Below are 15,313 nucleotides of genomic sequence, written 5' to 3'. Positions count from 1 at the left end.
GAACGCCCGCGGACCAGCATGATCGAAGGCTGATTGAGCGAGATTCTGGATCCCCGGGCGGGTGGACATGGGTGGGCTGGGCCCCGATGTTCCCGTGCCCGCATTTTCCGAGCGCACTGCCAGAGAAGGGGAGGGAGGGTGGCAACCAACAGACCATGCACGCTGTCTGTGCAACGGTGATGGGGGAGGGCGAAGGTAACGGTTCGCAACCCCGGATATTGTCATCCGTGGGCACTGCGGCACTCTTCACCCGTACGAGGCTCTGCCAGACACCGGGGCGATTCTGACGCTGAAGTTTGAACGACGACAATGGGCCACGATGCTTTGTTTGCTCACCTTGAGAGGCCCTTCAGCGATCGCAGCAAAGCCCGTCCCTCAGCGCTCCCCGCAGATCAATCAGTCCGACAACCGAATGGCTGGCCGTCAAAGCTTTTCCTCCGCAGCCACAAAAAAAATAAGAAAAGCAGTCAGGCAGGTTCGCACTCTCTCTAAAAATAGCAGGGGGAAACACACCGGGGCGGTGATTGGCTGGATGCACCAGGCAATTCTTCAGGCATAATCCCCGCTAGTCCCAACCAGGGCTGGTGTGGCTGCATAAATAAACACGCTAGACCCGCCTTGGAATCCCCACTGCTCCCACCCAGTCACGACGGGCCAATCACAGCACCCGCTTACCCGCCGCCATGCCTTCCCGTCACATCTTCGCTTGTTGATGGCGGGGAGGAAATAATAGCAATGGGGTGAGGGAAGGCACGCTGGATGATGTGTATATTAATTCCTTTCCTTCCTCTCTTTTTTTTTTGTTCTCTCTCTCTTTCCTCTTCCATCCCTCATCCTCAACTTCCCTCCCAATTCAGTTCTTTCCCCCTTTTTTGTTTTTTTTTTTTTTTTTTGCCCCCCTTTACCCCCTTCCGTGTTCAGCTGGTCTGAACTTCCCTCTCCAAGCGAGCTATTGCCGTAATAATCAAGAGCCGAAGCCTCAAAACAAAACACCAAAACAACCAAGTGTACGCCGTAATTGTTTCTGTCAAAACAACCACGAAGTACCGGTTACTTCGGCTCTCAATTGTTTCTCACGCTGTTCTTCCTTGTCGCCGGTTCGACATCACCAACCCGATAGCTCGTCTTGCTCTCGTCGCCCTTCAAGTACTTTCTCTACCCACCCCCATCACGACACTTGTGTTACTCGCCGCAGAAGGACAACACGCTCTGGTAGCTGATCCTTCGACTTCATCCGCCGTCTATCCGCGTCACACAATAGTCCGTTTTCTACGACACTATCTTTTTTTTCTATTTAATACTTATAATATTTTTTTATTTATTTATTTATTTTTTTTTTACTATCCTAATTACACTTTCTTTTAATATCCTATCCCTATCTCTATCCCTGGGGAAGTTATACTTCAATTGTCAAAGTTTTATTGCATTGCTTTCCGGAATATCCCTCTAGTCAAGAATTTCCAAATAGCAATCCTGCAATATGGCCGCTCTGCAGCTTAACTTCACTCTCGACACCCCCGGCAAAGTCAAGACCGTCCATCTGCTCGGTTCCTGGGACGGTTACCGTGGTCAACTCCCACTCTCAAAGACCTTCAGCGGCGGCAAGTCCGCTTCCTGGGCTGGAAAATTCCGCTTTCAGTCCTCCATGCTGAAGCCCGGCCAGCGCTACTGGTACTATGTGAGTTTGCGCGGTCCTTTTTTCTCTACTGGCGGAATCAAAAATGGAATACTAATTCGTTCTCAAGTACATCTTGGACGGTTATCATGTCTATCACGACCCAGACTGTGAATCCACCGTCGAGCGCACAACCAAGCGTACCTTGAACATTCTCGATGTTCCCGCCAACATGGGCCAGAAGTCGTCTTCGCGAACCAGTGCGCCCAGCAGCGAGGTTGCACGAGGCCGTGCTCTCTCCCCGTCGAGAATTCAGCACCCAAAGCCCTCCAAGCCTTACGAGTCTCGCCGCTTCTGCGAGAGCTCCCACGTCACCCAGCGAGCTATGGATGCGCTCAATGCTCGATTCCAGGCTGCCGATCTCTCCGACTCGGATTCCGATATCTCTTCCAGCCCATCATCAGCCTTCAGCTCATCTCTCCGCGGTGGCAGCACCTCTCCATCGTCGATCTCTTCCTTCAGTGACTCCAGCTCTTCATGCAGCTGCCAACTGTACGCGATCACCTCTTCAAAGGAGCGCGTCCGGATCCACTGTGGAGGCAAGCGATGCGGCGGTTCTTCTCCCTGCGATTCATCTGGCTCTGACTTCGACTCGTGTAGCTCTGACTCTGATGAGGAATATGAGTATGCACGACCTCAGCTCCTTCGCCAGAACATCCGCATCCGCCGTTGAATTGCTTTCAGTCCATGGAGCAAAAGATGAAATTATCCCGGAATCGACCGAGTTTCAGAGCAACCCGCCTTTGCACCGTGGTGTCAACCCGGAAGGAGTGTAGAACCCTTCGCTCAGCATGTTTGGGTTGAATGGCGTACCTTTCTGGCTTTATGTTTGGGATATCCTACAAAGTTGGCCAAAAAGGTATAGGCTCAAGGCGTCTCACCTGTTCGGGTCCATATGCTTGTCCAAATCAAAGTGGCTGACAGCAACAACGAAGTCTTTGAGATTTAATAAAAAAAAGGCAACACAGTTGACCAAGTTAATGGGAGCGTTTTTTGGAATGTCCTTCCATTGTACTCGAACCAGCCTGGTTCGACCATCTTGTCAACTAAGCGGTAGAAGTACCTGCTAGGCTTTTAAGCCCCGCCGTGCTTTGCTGGCATGCGGTTTGAAAGTGCGAAACAGCCATCGCACTGCCTGCAAAAACAACAGTCTAAATCGACCAACTCGGCTGCCCTTCAACAGGCGACACGTCTAAATTGTATTCTACGTCCAGTCGCTTTATACATGAGAATGAAAACGTCACCCACGCATCGGCAACGCCGTCATTGTGCTCGCCTGATCGCGAGTAGGTGAAGGAAAAAGAAAAAAAAAAAAATATTTTAAGCATCAGCGCTTTAATGATTGATGAAAGGAGGACAAATTGATGATATATGAGAGATGTTTCTTGCTTTAATTGTATTTTCTTTTGACTCCCAAACCACATTGTCTATATGATTGGGTTTCAATGCGCTTCAGTATGAGCTGTTATAGGTACAATGCCCAGCAAAAAGAAACAAAAAACAAACAAAAAAAAACGTTGAGGTTTACTGCTTTCATTCACTTTTTGGGGTATTCACAAATTGCTACAGACGAAACAGCCCCTGGTTATTCCCTTTTGCATTGAAAGTTGGAACAGCAATCCGCTTCTTGTGTGGAATTGCGATGGTGGTAAATGTGTTTCGCTCCAGGCATTCTTTTTACCTGGGTAAACACCCTCAATTTGTAAATAATGGTTCTTTATGCCTTGATGTAAATTAATGACCAAAGCTATATATCAACTTGTGTCCGAAGGCTATGGTGAGTGTCCAAGGCAAATTCAGTATCGGGAGAACCTCTTTTTGCTTCATCGGATCGGCCACCAGCCACCAACCCGCGTCTATCGCGCTTAACATGTGGCTTCGTTCCGAAACCTTCTCTCCGCGGTTCGCGGCTCTTCCCAACCCCGTCGGCTTCGGCTCCTGATGCCTCGGGACGTGGAGGCGGGCGAAAAGGATCTGTTTCGCTCCCATCAGAGCTTTGGACTGCCATGTCCCTGGGTTCACGAACTTATCTGTTTTGGCCTCTATCTCGCAATATCCACTCTATGCATATGTTTTTGTTGTATATAGGTCGATGAACCTTTGAGGAATCGCCCAAGCGTAGTCACTTTTCAATTTTCTTTTTTCTTTTTTCTTTTTTCCCCTCTCCTTAAGACAATTGCTCAACGGATCAAAAAGGGTAGCAGGCTCAAGAAATCCGTTTTTCAGCTGAACAAGATGAGCAACGATGAACCACCCACAGCCTTCGAAGGCTGGGTCGGCCATTCAGCAACATCCCCTCTGACCTTCACCACCTTCAAACCCAAGCCCTTTACTCCATTCGACGTGGACATCAAGATCACCCACTGCGGCATCTGCGGCTCCGACATCCACACCCTACGCTCAGGCTGGGGCCCAACAAACTACCCCTGCGTCGTCGGCCACGAGATAGTCGGCCACGTCGTGCGCGTAGGATCCGCCGTGAACACGCTCTCCTCGCCGTCCAAGGATCTCAGGGTCGGCGACCGCGTCGGCGTCGGCGCACAGTGCAATTCCTGCCTGAAACCGGACTGTGAAGAATGCGTGTCCGGGCTCGAGCACTACTGTCCGCGCAGGACGGGGACGTACAACGGCAAGTTTCCCGACGGAAGCAAGTCATACGGCGGATATGCGCGATACTGGCGAGGTCCGGCTTACTTCGTCTTCAGGATCCCCGACGCATTGTCTAGCGCGGTAGCTGCACCGCTTCTGTGTGGTGGAATTACCGTATTCTCGCCTTTGCTAAGGAATGGTGCGGGTCCGGGCAAGTCTGTGGGTATCATTGGTATCGGTGGATTGGGCCATATGGGCCTACTTTTCGCTAAAGCCATGGGATGTGATCGCGTCGTGGCGATCTCGCGTAGCAAATCAAAAAGATCAGACGCTTTGAACGGGCTGGGCGCGGACCACTTCATCGCCACAGATGAGGATAAGGATTGGGCTAAGAGAAACGCGAATTCTCTTCACTTTATCATCAGCACCGTGTCGTCGGGCAACGTCCCGCTCGCACAGTATCTCAGGTTGCTCAAACGTAATGGACAGTTTATTCAGGTCGGAGCACCAGAGGAACGTTTTCCGTCCTTCAATGTTGGGCCAATGATTACAAAGGGCACCGTCATTGCGGGATCCCAGCTTGGTTCTCCCGATGAAATTCGACAAATGCTTGACTTGGCGGCTCAGAAGAAAGTTCTGCCATGGATCCAAGAGAGGAGTATGGATGATGTGAATAATGCCTTAGTAGACATGGACGCAGGGAAAGCACGATACCGATATGTCTTGGTTAATTCGCCTGAAGGCGTAGCGAAGCTATAAGTAATAGTCCGGAAACTAGAATAAGATCCTGATATATATACTAACCAACAAAACCTTTCCATTAATCAGAATAGAGGAATCAGTGTACGAATGAACGGGTTTGGAAGCCGAATACGGCGTGAGTTCCAGCCGTCGTCTCGTATTTGTGCCCACGGCCTCATGTGAAGTTTCCTTCGACGCTCTCTGCGGGGGACGATACATAGGCAAGGCCAGTAGCATTTCCAGCATTGGCTGTTTCCGCTACGGCAGTAGGCCTCTGCACTACGACGACCGTAGATAGTGCCGGTACCGCCGCAGGAGGCGGTCCGCACCCCGTCCGTGTATCCTGCACAGTCCTGTTTGTGTTCCAAACCAGGAATCAACCCCCCGACTCAGAGGCTTCTACGCCATGTTTTTGTAGCTATCGCATAGTCATCCTCTTACCTTGGGACACTTGGCCCAATCGGATTGCCTTGGAATTTGAACCGATGGAGACGAGAGGACTATCGTCATAGCGTCAACGACGTAATACTCCTGGGTGCGCTCACCAGAAAACCCACCTTGATCCCCTGCTGTCCCAGTTCCGCCATTAATGTCCGCCATTGAGCAACTACGGAAACGCGCCAATCCACTGTCGAGAAAACGTATCCGACCCCAAAAAAGGCCAGAGATACCATGATCGTTTGGTACTGCATGTTTTCTTGGAAGGTGAAGAAGATGTAAACGAGCGGGACAAGCGAGTGAATTGGTATAAAAAGATTCTATATAGGTGTAAATATCGGCATCGAAATAGCAGACTTCCATAGAACAGAAGCATGTAGATACTGGGAAAAACTGAGATATCTGATTTGCAAATTCCAACAGGTGGAAGCACACCGTGAAGGGAAGCTGCTCTCAGCGTTGGAAACAGTCCACAAATATGAAGTTAATTGCAGCCTCATCAGGAAGCCTTGACCAGCCCACATTCAGGGGGTGAGAAGAAATCAATGAATAAGCAATGGGTATAGAGCAGAAATATATCGCAACTCCGGAGACAAAGGGAAAAAAAAAAGGAAAAGAAAATAAAAGAAAATAGTGAGAATAGAAAGGGTGTCGAGAAGCAAAATGAGCCGATAAGGCGGGCACATCAATATATTATCCATCTCATACGGCCAATTTCTTGACACCACCGAGATATCAACGTTGGGGAGCCCGCACACCAATGATCCAGCCATTAAAGCATACGTGTTTGCAGATGTAAACATGAGATCGATTGATGGCGCATTCGGGATCGGTTCTGTTCGGGTTGGGATGTTCTGTGTTCTTAGGCTCCGCCGCCCCCGCTGTGTCGTGCTGCCTCCCGGCGAATGGTACGCTCCAAGATCGTCAGGCCGGAGAGCAGAAACATCGTTTCAAAATCCTTTCCGTAACTCGTATTAAGCTGGAACTTCCCCTGCTTCTTGATGCTCTTAAGTCCATTGTTTGTATAAGCACCCAGGACCTCCTCCGTCTGCTCGTCGACGAACTTGAAATTTCTCGCGCTGAGAACAGAAGGTTTTGAGCCATCAACTCCTACGGACGAGGTTCGTTTCCAAAGGAAGCCTTTCCTTTCAAAGCCAGAGCCAGACGGCACGGTCATCTCGAACCGGTATCGAGAGTGGTCCCTGCTCTCTTTCGTCAAGTCCTCCCAGACCATCTCTCCAACGTTGTCGGGGTCTCCAAGACCGAGTTTGGATTTGGAAGAGAGTTTGAGAAAGTTGGACACAGCAACAACATCCCCATTGCGTGTGTTTCCTGCATGGAGGGTTATCTCTGGTCTTCCAAAGGTGAAGACCAATGTCCGAACGTAGTAGAGCGGCGTTTTATCCGCCAGTGTCAGATTCCAATTGGTGTTCGACTTTGTCAGGTAGAGATGGAAGATTTGCGAAGTATCTGTGAAAGGCAGGTCGGTTGAAGGGGAATTAGGAGACATTTCCAAAAGCTGAAAAGTTTTCACTTTTTTATAACACTGCAGAATATATCTTTGTGATGCAGCTTGTGGACTTGGACCAGAAACTGAAGATGCAATTCTAAAACATTTTGCTACTCTCCTGGAGCTAGGGCCCAGCTTTAAATATAGCGTGAGGGACTGCTGGAGCTCGACAAGTGTCAGCCTTGAATGATTAACTAGTTACATGTGGTGGCGTGGCAACGAGGGATCAGCAGTTCTGTTCAAATGTCCGAGGAAAAGGTATCGCAACTGGCCACTGGGCCCCCGCCCAGGCATTCTCCATGCTGGACACCAATCGACTGTCAAAATGATTTGCGGTTCTGACCGCTGGAGGTCCGTCTGAAAGGAGCAATTCCTCGTATTCGCCCGCGCTACATAGATAGCTTGACACCAAGCAATCACCAGGATCATTACCTAATTATCTATCCACGTGATAATCTTTCTAACGGCCCGTAGTTTATCCGATCGAGGTGTCTGGAGCTCGGGCCAACTCGAAGGCTGATCCAAACGCGCCAAAATAACAATGCGGCCGGCTCTCACGGCGAAAGGAGAGCGCCAGTGACCAGAGGGCTTTGTACCAATTGAACACTCATTGCCTCCAACACCATGGCGTTTACAGGGGGCCGTTATGAGGACTCAGATCCGCCTTCGACCCCCGCAAAGTCCTCAGACTTCGGCTCAAGCGCATTTTCTTCAACACCTTTCGGACACCCTCCCTCGTCCGCAGGATCATTCACGCCCGCAGGAAATCCTCCTCCTTCCTCCCTCCTCGGTAGCTCTGTGAATTCTCAGGGTACGGAAGACCTGCTGTCCTTCTCTACGAATTCCTCGAATTTCTCCCTGTCGCAATCGCGAAATGCGCCCATCCCTAGCTTTAACTCTCGCCAAACAAAAGCACCGCCGAGCAATCTCTTCCGGGGAATTGGAAGTGGGAGGAACATACCCAGATCGAAGCTTTCGCACAGCTTTACTCCGTTCGATGACGACGACGGGAAGAGCGATGAAGAAGAGCAAATGGAAAAAACAAACACCGGTGCGATGGACATGGAAGAAGACGATGCACCTTTACCTTCTATGTTTGCACCTATTAATGGCCGTTTCACCGGTAATACCCGGAAGTCGATGGTATATTCAAACCCGATGAATGCGAAACGAGCCAAGCTAGACGAGACTTGGGTCCAATCTCTGCCCTCTAGCACCGTTCAGACGAAAAAACAACCATCTGCGTTTCCTGGAATCGCGCGTGATATTGCGTCCAGAAAATCTGTGGCCACCGTCGACGAACCGAGTGGCTTTTTACTCGACATGGAGGACATTGTGAGCCGAATGTACGATCGGGTAAGGGAGCGGGAAGCTGATGATGAGATTGTGGAAAATACCTTGTCGGAAGTTTGTGAATACCTTGCCAGCCTTTGGAAAAAGTATTCAGATGAATCCGGTCCAGCCAGCTACGAGAACGGATGTGTTGGTCCTGGAGAACAGTCGTCGGGTATAGTGAAAGCCAGCTTCCTGAGCTCATTGCTCCTCCAGCTTCACCACCCTCCTGCCTTCCAACGCCAATTCACTAGCCGAAATTCGCAACTATTTCGATCTCCGTTCCGACCTGCTATTTCTGCGCAACAGCCTAAGTCCAAGTCACCGATTCCAAAGGTCCTGTTTGATTGGCTCAACCAGTACCATTCCCCTCAAGCAAGTCGACTTGATGCTCTGAAGAGACAACAACCAAACCCAACGGCCTCTCCAACATTCTGGAATATTACCCTAGCCGCACTGCTCCGTGCAGACTTTCCTATCGTTATGCAACTGTTAGAAGCTGCTGATTTCACTTACGCTCGAACGGCTATGGAGGAAGGGAGCAGCGAACCCGGGTATCAGGGCAGACAGCTTCAAACGATCCAGCAGTGTGTGAATAAAACACTCCACAACCTTCGAGCTTGCCCGGGGGTGCAGAGCGACGATTGGGATATCAAGGGGATGGAATGGAGTGTATATCGAAAGCAGATCGCCTCTGCTCTTCTGGAGCTCGAGGATCTAGCAGAGGGTTCGAACCGTGACGAGATGGGGAACAGCCAGGCCTTTGAGGCCTCCCATTTTGGTCTCTTGAGCCTCCGATCCAGTGTTTCGTCATTCAGCCAGAGTGCTCGCATGGCGGAAAGCAAGATTCCCTGGCAAATCTATCAACATCTCAAGGCGCTTTATAATATCATACTGGGCGATGTCGCTTCGATCTTAAAGTATTCGGATGACTGGGTCGAAGCAACTGTTTCCCTCACCGCGTGGTGGAACGGCGATGATGACAGCGATATCACGCTAGAAAACAGAAGTTCGAACCGCCTCGCAGCCAAAAGGTCGCAATCTCCGCGATCTGTCGACATAAATACCGAAGAGGCATACCTGCGACGCCTCGATTACACATTTACCTGTGTCACCGATACCCTGGGCAAGGATGGGTTCCGAATCAACTCGATGAATCCCTGTGAAGTCGGTCTTGCTTCCTTGTTCGAAGGGAACGTTGAAGGAGTGCTCCGGTTGACACAGACTTGGTCTCTGCCCATCGCCGCCGCTACAGCCGAGGTCGCCAGTTTTGGAGGATGGCTGGCCGCATCTGCGGGATCTGAACCTATGCCGGGCCTGAATGAAAACGATCTTATGGTTCTGAGCTACGGGCAGCCGGATCAGAAGCTCCGGAAAGACGACATTCTGGTAAATTATTCGTCGGGAATATTTGATCGAGGCCGGCTTGATGGACCTTCGAGTACCAGGGATGGGTGGGAGCTGTCACTGGAAATCATGAGCCGTCTTGACGACCAGGAACTCATGAAAACGAAGGTCAATCAGCTGCTTGACCGTGTAGTGATCGATTCTTCGGATAAGATGGACCGGCTTGTTCTGCTCTGCACGGAACTTGGTTACAATGAGGAAGGACGCAAGATTTCTGAGGTAAGGCTAACTAGTAATGCTAGCCTTGTTTATATTTGATTGACAGTTTTCTAGCGATACGGCGACAAGATTGCCCAAACCTCGCAAGAATACGGAACCGCCTTATTCTGCTACGCACGGGCGCATTGTTCACAGAAAATCAAGAATGTCGTCGACCTGCTTATATCTCTGTGTCTCGTCCAGTCCACCGCATACCCTCCTAGATCCGAGCTCGACTCACAACTGCGATCTCTTCTCGACGAACCCCGTGCCGCTCTGGCAGCGATCGCATCCGTCGACAGCGAAGGCGCGGCCATGCTTCAGTTTTATTTCAGCGGCTACGCAACGCTACGGAATTACTACGATATTCGCGACGAAGAGGTTAATCTAGAGGCAGGGCAGAAGCCGAAGCATCGTCCGTTGGCGAGGAAGAGGGCGGCTGCCCAAGCTTTGACGGCAGTAATCGGCAGCGCGGCGGACAGCATCTGCGGCGGACTATACGATCAGGATCGGAAAACTGCCGTGCAAGTTGATGGACTGATGGTGTTACTGGGAGAGGCACTTGCACTCATTAAGCGTGCGTCTCCATTTTTCTTTCTCTCTTCCTCTCTTTTTTTTTCTCTTTTTTTATTTTTTTTTTTATTTTTTTTTTATTTTTAGTACCTTTTATTTCCTTTTTCCCTTGATACAGACCTTCTAACACGATGATGTTACCCACTCAACAGCAGATCCAAACCAATTCTTCACGCTGGACCAACTGCGCATCATCCTCGCGGCCATCGAGGACCTGCAGACCGTGACATCCCGCGTCTACGACCAGTGCGAAGAGTGCCTCCAGTCCGCGCTGGCGCAACATCGCAACCTCAACGATAGCACCAGCACGGCGCCGACATCCCCCGTCGACTCGCGATCGCACTCGCCTACAAACCTGCTTCGCAAGTCGGTCTCATCCCTGTCAGGATCGTTCAGCGGCTTTTCGCTTATCGGAAGCGAGGTGCTGGACACGCGGTCGCGGGGCACGATGGATTCTGGGGTGCTGGTCGGAAGACCTGGAAGTGGCGGGAATGCAGGCGTGAAGAGGGGGTGGGATTGGCGGGAGGTGGTGAGGAGCGACGTGAAGGGGGAGGAGATTCTGAGCACTCTACGGCTGCAGCTGGCCAGGGGTTTGGCCTTTGGGGCGTTGAATGATTATGCAATGTGAAGAAAGTGGTTTTCTCTTCTTTTCTTTTTTGTTCGTTCTTTTTGCAATGAGATGACCCGGTGTTGATCCCTAAGATGGCGTTGTATGTACTGTACAATATGCATGGTCTATGGGGGAACCCTGCGTGCGATGGATTGAGAGGTCGGGGATAGGATCCAGTCGTCTTTACATTCCAAACCACTTTCCTTCGGGCTTCTTCCCCCAACCATTCTCTTGGATGTTCAGACAAGTTTTAGCTTGCAGATTCCCTTTTCCCAACAAAAAGAAACCCCAGTAACAAAGTAGAAAGACTCATGACTCACCAAGATTCCTCGCTCCAAACAGATGAACAGCAAGGTGCGGTGGCAAAAAAACAACAACAAACGACCGGGTAGCTTTCATGTTTATATCGGGAGACCGTTTTGATGCCCCCCTCCCCCCTCCAACATTCGAGTACCTGATTGGCGGGCGTGGAAGCCCTGTTTCAGCTCAGTAGGGGTCAGGTACATGAAAGCTTATGCAAGGGCTGCTCCTGAGACGGACAGGCGTTCTCGGGCTTGGTAGAAAGGCAGATTCTGAAGAATGAATGGGAGTTGCAGGATTCTATTCTTGTCACACTGATCACCCAAGTGCTGCTGGTGCTGCCACTTCCTGACTGACTGCCTAGCTGATAGCCTATCTGCAGGGAGATTCCAGGTCCGGCTGCTCTCTCTGGAGGTCTGAAGAAGCTCTTTGGTAAGACTCGACTCGCCTCCACTCCGTAGGCTAACTAACAAGCCACGGGTTATTATTAATATACGACCCGTCACCACGGAATTAGCCGACTCCAGCCACTGAATGCACGGTTGCAACTCGCTGGGGAAGGAGCCCAAAAAGGCCCCGTTCTTTCCTGCCAGTTGTACTTAGTACTCCGTAGTTTCTCGCTCCTTCTTCTACGGAATAACTTACGTCTTTCTCTTTGTATTCGTCAGCACATGACCGTTCCTGTGGGGGCCTACGTGTGTTTGTTTGTTTGTGTGGTGGGGGGGGAGGACAGCGAGGTTTTGGAAAGTCGTGGCCAAGCCTTTTTGGTTTCTTTCCCGATCCGTCTCCTCCGCCACAGCAGGGTTGTGGCACGAACACGATAGGGCTGACTGCGCCGCAACCCCGGCCACTGGTCGGAGCACGCGGTGACAGGCCGCTGGAAACTGGCCGTCAAATGGCCTCCTCCTCCTCCCGCCCATCGTATTTTTAGAAGCTGGAACGGTGGCCGGATTCCATTGCTCTGGAATCGTACAGGAGTACATAACTACGGAGTACGGAGTATGGTATGCGGTGCACGGAGTAACTATGTATGTATTGTTGGTAGCTACCCGCTCGCCAAACCGCTTCATGCTTGGCCGGGTGGGGGGGGGAGGGGAACGAAAGGAAACGGTAAGGCTGACCGATCCTGGCCTTGGGCCGTGGAGTCGGCCGCCTGCCTTGGCAAAGGAGAGCATCGAGTTATTTTCTGCTGGAATCGGCATCTCTCTTTTTTTTTGCCCCCGTGTACCCCGTACGGAGTATCTGCATACAGACATGCAGGTCGGTCACATGGTTCTACCGGCGGTGTAAAAGGCAGAATTTGATGAATCAATTACTCCGTATTTCGTAATCAACTCCCAAAGCCCAAGGCAGGCCGCGTTGAGATCGCAAGCAGTGCCGGTCGGTGGGATAGGGCAACCAATCAGAGCAGCGTAGGGTTTATTCAGCATCGGGACAAAACCTCAGGCGGTTAACTCAGCCGGGGGATCCAGTGATATTGTCCTGGGATCTTTTAGCGACGACTCGGGATAAACTGGGCCTTATGGATGTGACGTGCCAGCGGTTGCGAACCCCAACTCCACCGCTGTGTGGCAAACTCGGCTAATCGCAACTCACGGCCGTCAATCACTGCGCTAAGGTTTTCCCCGGGGCTTCGCTAGTTTCGTTGCCAAAGTGTTTTAGTGCGCCAGGGCAAAGTTCCAACTAAAGAAGGCTTAGTAATGACGTCCGTGGAATCGCACAAATCGTCGTTCGTCGACAACAATTGCGACGCATCACATTCTGAGACCCCGTCGCCGGTCAATTGCAGCAGGCCCCCACGGTCCGCGATATGCAGGCCGAGTCGCCGCGCCATTGGGGACATCGACTGGTCATAGTCCAGCGCAACTGCAGCATCGCAGCGGCCAGCGGTGACGGATTGCGCCAAGGCTCCGCCATGCAGGGCCACCACCAGAGCTGAGCGAGCACCAGCCTCTTTTCCGCTGGATGCCCAGCCCCATCGCTGGCTGGCGATCTCCACCGCTGAACTCTCTCTCTCTCTCTCTCTGTCTGTCTGTGTGTGTGTGTATGTGTGTGTGTGTGTGTGTGCGTGTGCGTGTCGGTCAGTCAGTTTTGTCTGCCTATCTTTGTCTCTCGGATTCTGCAGCTCAAAGTGCCCTGTTCCTTGGTGCCTCCACCAATGACAGGCTGCCTGGGCCTCGTGGCCGTTGATATGTGTCTGGCTTCCCCCCAGAACCAAAGAACCCACACGCCATCGGCTATAGTTACGAGTTGGTGGCTCAATTGTGTTCCCTTCGTACGGCATATTTCTGTTCCTCGGGTTCCTGGACTTGAAGCTGTCCAGCCCGGCGCCTTGGATCGCTCTAGGCCACACTTGGCCGACCTCCATCCCTCCCGCGGGCCCACGCTTGCTCTTCTCTTTTTTTTTTCTTTTTCTTTTTTTTTTTTTCCCGCTCAAGCTTGAACCGCATAGAGTTTCGGTCATGTCCGCTGCTTGAGAATTCCCCCCCGCCTGATCTTCAGCACACTTGTGTCCCCGGGTAATGCCCGCGATCGTTCCACTCCATTGCCCGAGCTGGATGCTGTTCACAAACGACGGGACGCACTCATTGTTTGGTTGCTCTCTTTTTCCTTTTTTTCCCTTTTTTCTGGCCTTATTTGCCTATTCCTCCCCAGCTCTGTTCCCGATTTAGAACCCTCGTGCCATTTTTTTCTTGGGTCTCCCCACCCATAGGGCCCTGGACCTCCTTGTCCCCTTAGGCTCCCATAGCCCCACTCCTCAACTGCCTTGGGAGGTCTAAAAAATAACGGCCAAAACTATGACTCGTGCTCGATTCCGCTCCTATTGCCTCTAGTCCTGCTATATATACCACTGGCCCCGTTCACTTTGCACCTTATATCCATCCTTCTCTCTCTCAAGCGGCTTTCTTTTTCCACCACCGACCTTCATTTCCAAAATAAATTAGACCGGCGTTTCGTCTGAGCGTTCTTTTTTATTTTGTTTACTTTTCACCTTAATTCTTTTCTGTTGACGTGCTCTCCTTGCTTGCTGCGGGAGGCACTCACTCTTCTTGTTTGCTTGTCTGGCTATAACAAAGCAAACCGCCCTCATTGATCTTAATATAATTGTCTTATCATACCCAGCCCGACCCGTCACGTATTCCTTCCCGTCTCTCCCCCATTCCTTTTTGACATTGATTGCACTTGAATCGAAGACATCGGCATCACGGTCTACACACAGAAAAGATACCTTATTTTATCCCCCCCAACCCATTGTTCCCACCATTCGCTCGCTCGTCTTCGTTTTTCGTCGGTTTCGTGATCTACCGCTAAAATGTGCTATCAACTCATCGAGGTGTACTCCGTGTGCCGCTGTCTATACCACAAACACGCAGTCGATCCGTGTACGGCCTACGGCCAGAGGGGGCATGTCGTTCAGGAAAAAGTGGTATTGGTGGGATACGCATGTCCCAGGCATTCAGCAGGGCGGCCCCACGCCGTCAGGACGATGGAGGGACGTGGTCGGTCGGATTTCGAATATCAGAGTATGAAGGGCCCATTCCGGTAATGGCACCCGGTATCTGATCATGGTTCTCCAGCATTGAGAAATTGCATGGGACTTTGGAGAATTGATGGAAATAAAATGGAATGTAATGCATGGATGAGGCACATGGTCCTTGATGGAACAAGGGTGGAAAATTGCAGACGCGAGCGACGGCGCCGATTTACGACGCTAACTAATTCGCCCCGGGCCCTCTCGAAACCATTGGCAAGGATGCAGGCCGTTCTTGCCCCCTTGACTCCGAGGTGTCGCCCCTGTTGATCGAAAACACGTTTTCGTCGTGCATCACGACTCACGACACCGATCGAGTCCAGATAATAACGAAAAACCATAATTTTTTTTTTTTTTTCCTTTTTTAGAAAAGAAAAAGAAGCTATCTACGCTCTTCTCTCGGGATAT

The 15,313-nt window shown here is 51.1% G+C and overlaps 6 protein-coding genes across 6 annotated transcripts; 3 read left to right on the top strand and 3 right to left on the bottom strand.

The window, feature by feature from the left end:
• Positions 1-1,480: 1,480 nt before the first annotated feature.
• D8B26_004151 (uncharacterized protein) lies at positions 1,481-2,348 on the top strand (the record flags this gene model as incomplete). The annotated part of the gene is made up of 2 exons (XM_003067846.2): positions 1,481-1,678; positions 1,746-2,348. The coding sequence occupies 2 exons, from the start codon at positions 1,481-1,483 to the stop codon at positions 2,346-2,348; spliced, it is 801 nt and encodes a 266-aa protein (XP_003067892.2).
• Positions 2,349-3,861: 1,513 nt separating this feature from the next.
• D8B26_004150 (uncharacterized protein) lies at positions 3,862-5,037 on the top strand. The gene has a single exon (XM_003067847.2). It carries the CDS (start codon positions 3,911-3,913, stop codon positions 5,021-5,023), a length of 1,113 nt encoding a protein of 370 aa, XP_003067893.1. The 5' UTR covers positions 3,862-3,910; the 3' UTR covers positions 5,024-5,037.
• A 143-nt stretch (positions 5,038-5,180) lies between these two features.
• On the bottom strand, positions 5,181-5,605 carry D8B26_004149 (uncharacterized protein; the record flags this gene model as incomplete). The annotated part of the gene is made up of 2 exons (XM_066124389.1): positions 5,181-5,348; positions 5,447-5,605. The coding sequence occupies 2 exons, from the start codon at positions 5,603-5,605 to the stop codon at positions 5,181-5,183; spliced, it is 327 nt and encodes a 108-aa protein (XP_065980470.1).
• Positions 5,606-5,729: 124 nt separating this feature from the next.
• D8B26_004148 (uncharacterized protein) lies at positions 5,730-6,973 on the bottom strand. Its single transcript, XM_003067848.2, has one exon. The coding sequence runs from the start codon at positions 6,951-6,953 to the stop codon at positions 6,306-6,308; it is 648 nt and encodes a 215-aa protein (XP_003067894.2). The 5' UTR covers positions 6,954-6,973; the 3' UTR covers positions 5,730-6,305.
• Positions 6,974-7,577: 604 nt separating this feature from the next.
• On the top strand, positions 7,578-11,091 carry D8B26_004147 (uncharacterized protein; the record flags this gene model as incomplete). The annotated part of the gene is made up of 3 exons (XM_003067849.2): positions 7,578-9,911; positions 9,966-10,467; positions 10,616-11,091. 3 exons carry the CDS (start codon positions 7,578-7,580, stop codon positions 11,089-11,091), a joined length of 3,312 nt encoding a protein of 1,103 aa, XP_003067895.2.
• A 3,846-nt stretch (positions 11,092-14,937) lies between these two features.
• On the bottom strand, positions 14,938-15,246 carry D8B26_004146 (uncharacterized protein; the record flags this gene model as incomplete). Its single annotated transcript, XM_066124388.1, has 1 exon — positions 14,938-15,246. One exon carries the CDS (start codon positions 15,244-15,246, stop codon positions 14,938-14,940), a length of 309 nt encoding a protein of 102 aa, XP_065980469.1.
• Positions 15,247-15,313: the final 67 nt, after the last annotated feature.

Source organism: Coccidioides posadasii, chromosome 2, assembly GCF_018416015.2.
Source record: "Coccidioides posadasii str. Silveira chromosome 2, complete sequence".
NCBI classification, from domain to species: Eukaryota; Fungi; Ascomycota; class Eurotiomycetes; order Onygenales; family Onygenaceae; genus Coccidioides; species Coccidioides posadasii.
The sequence above is the reverse complement of the archived record's forward strand: the minus strand, read 5'-3'. Positions and strand labels throughout refer to the sequence as shown.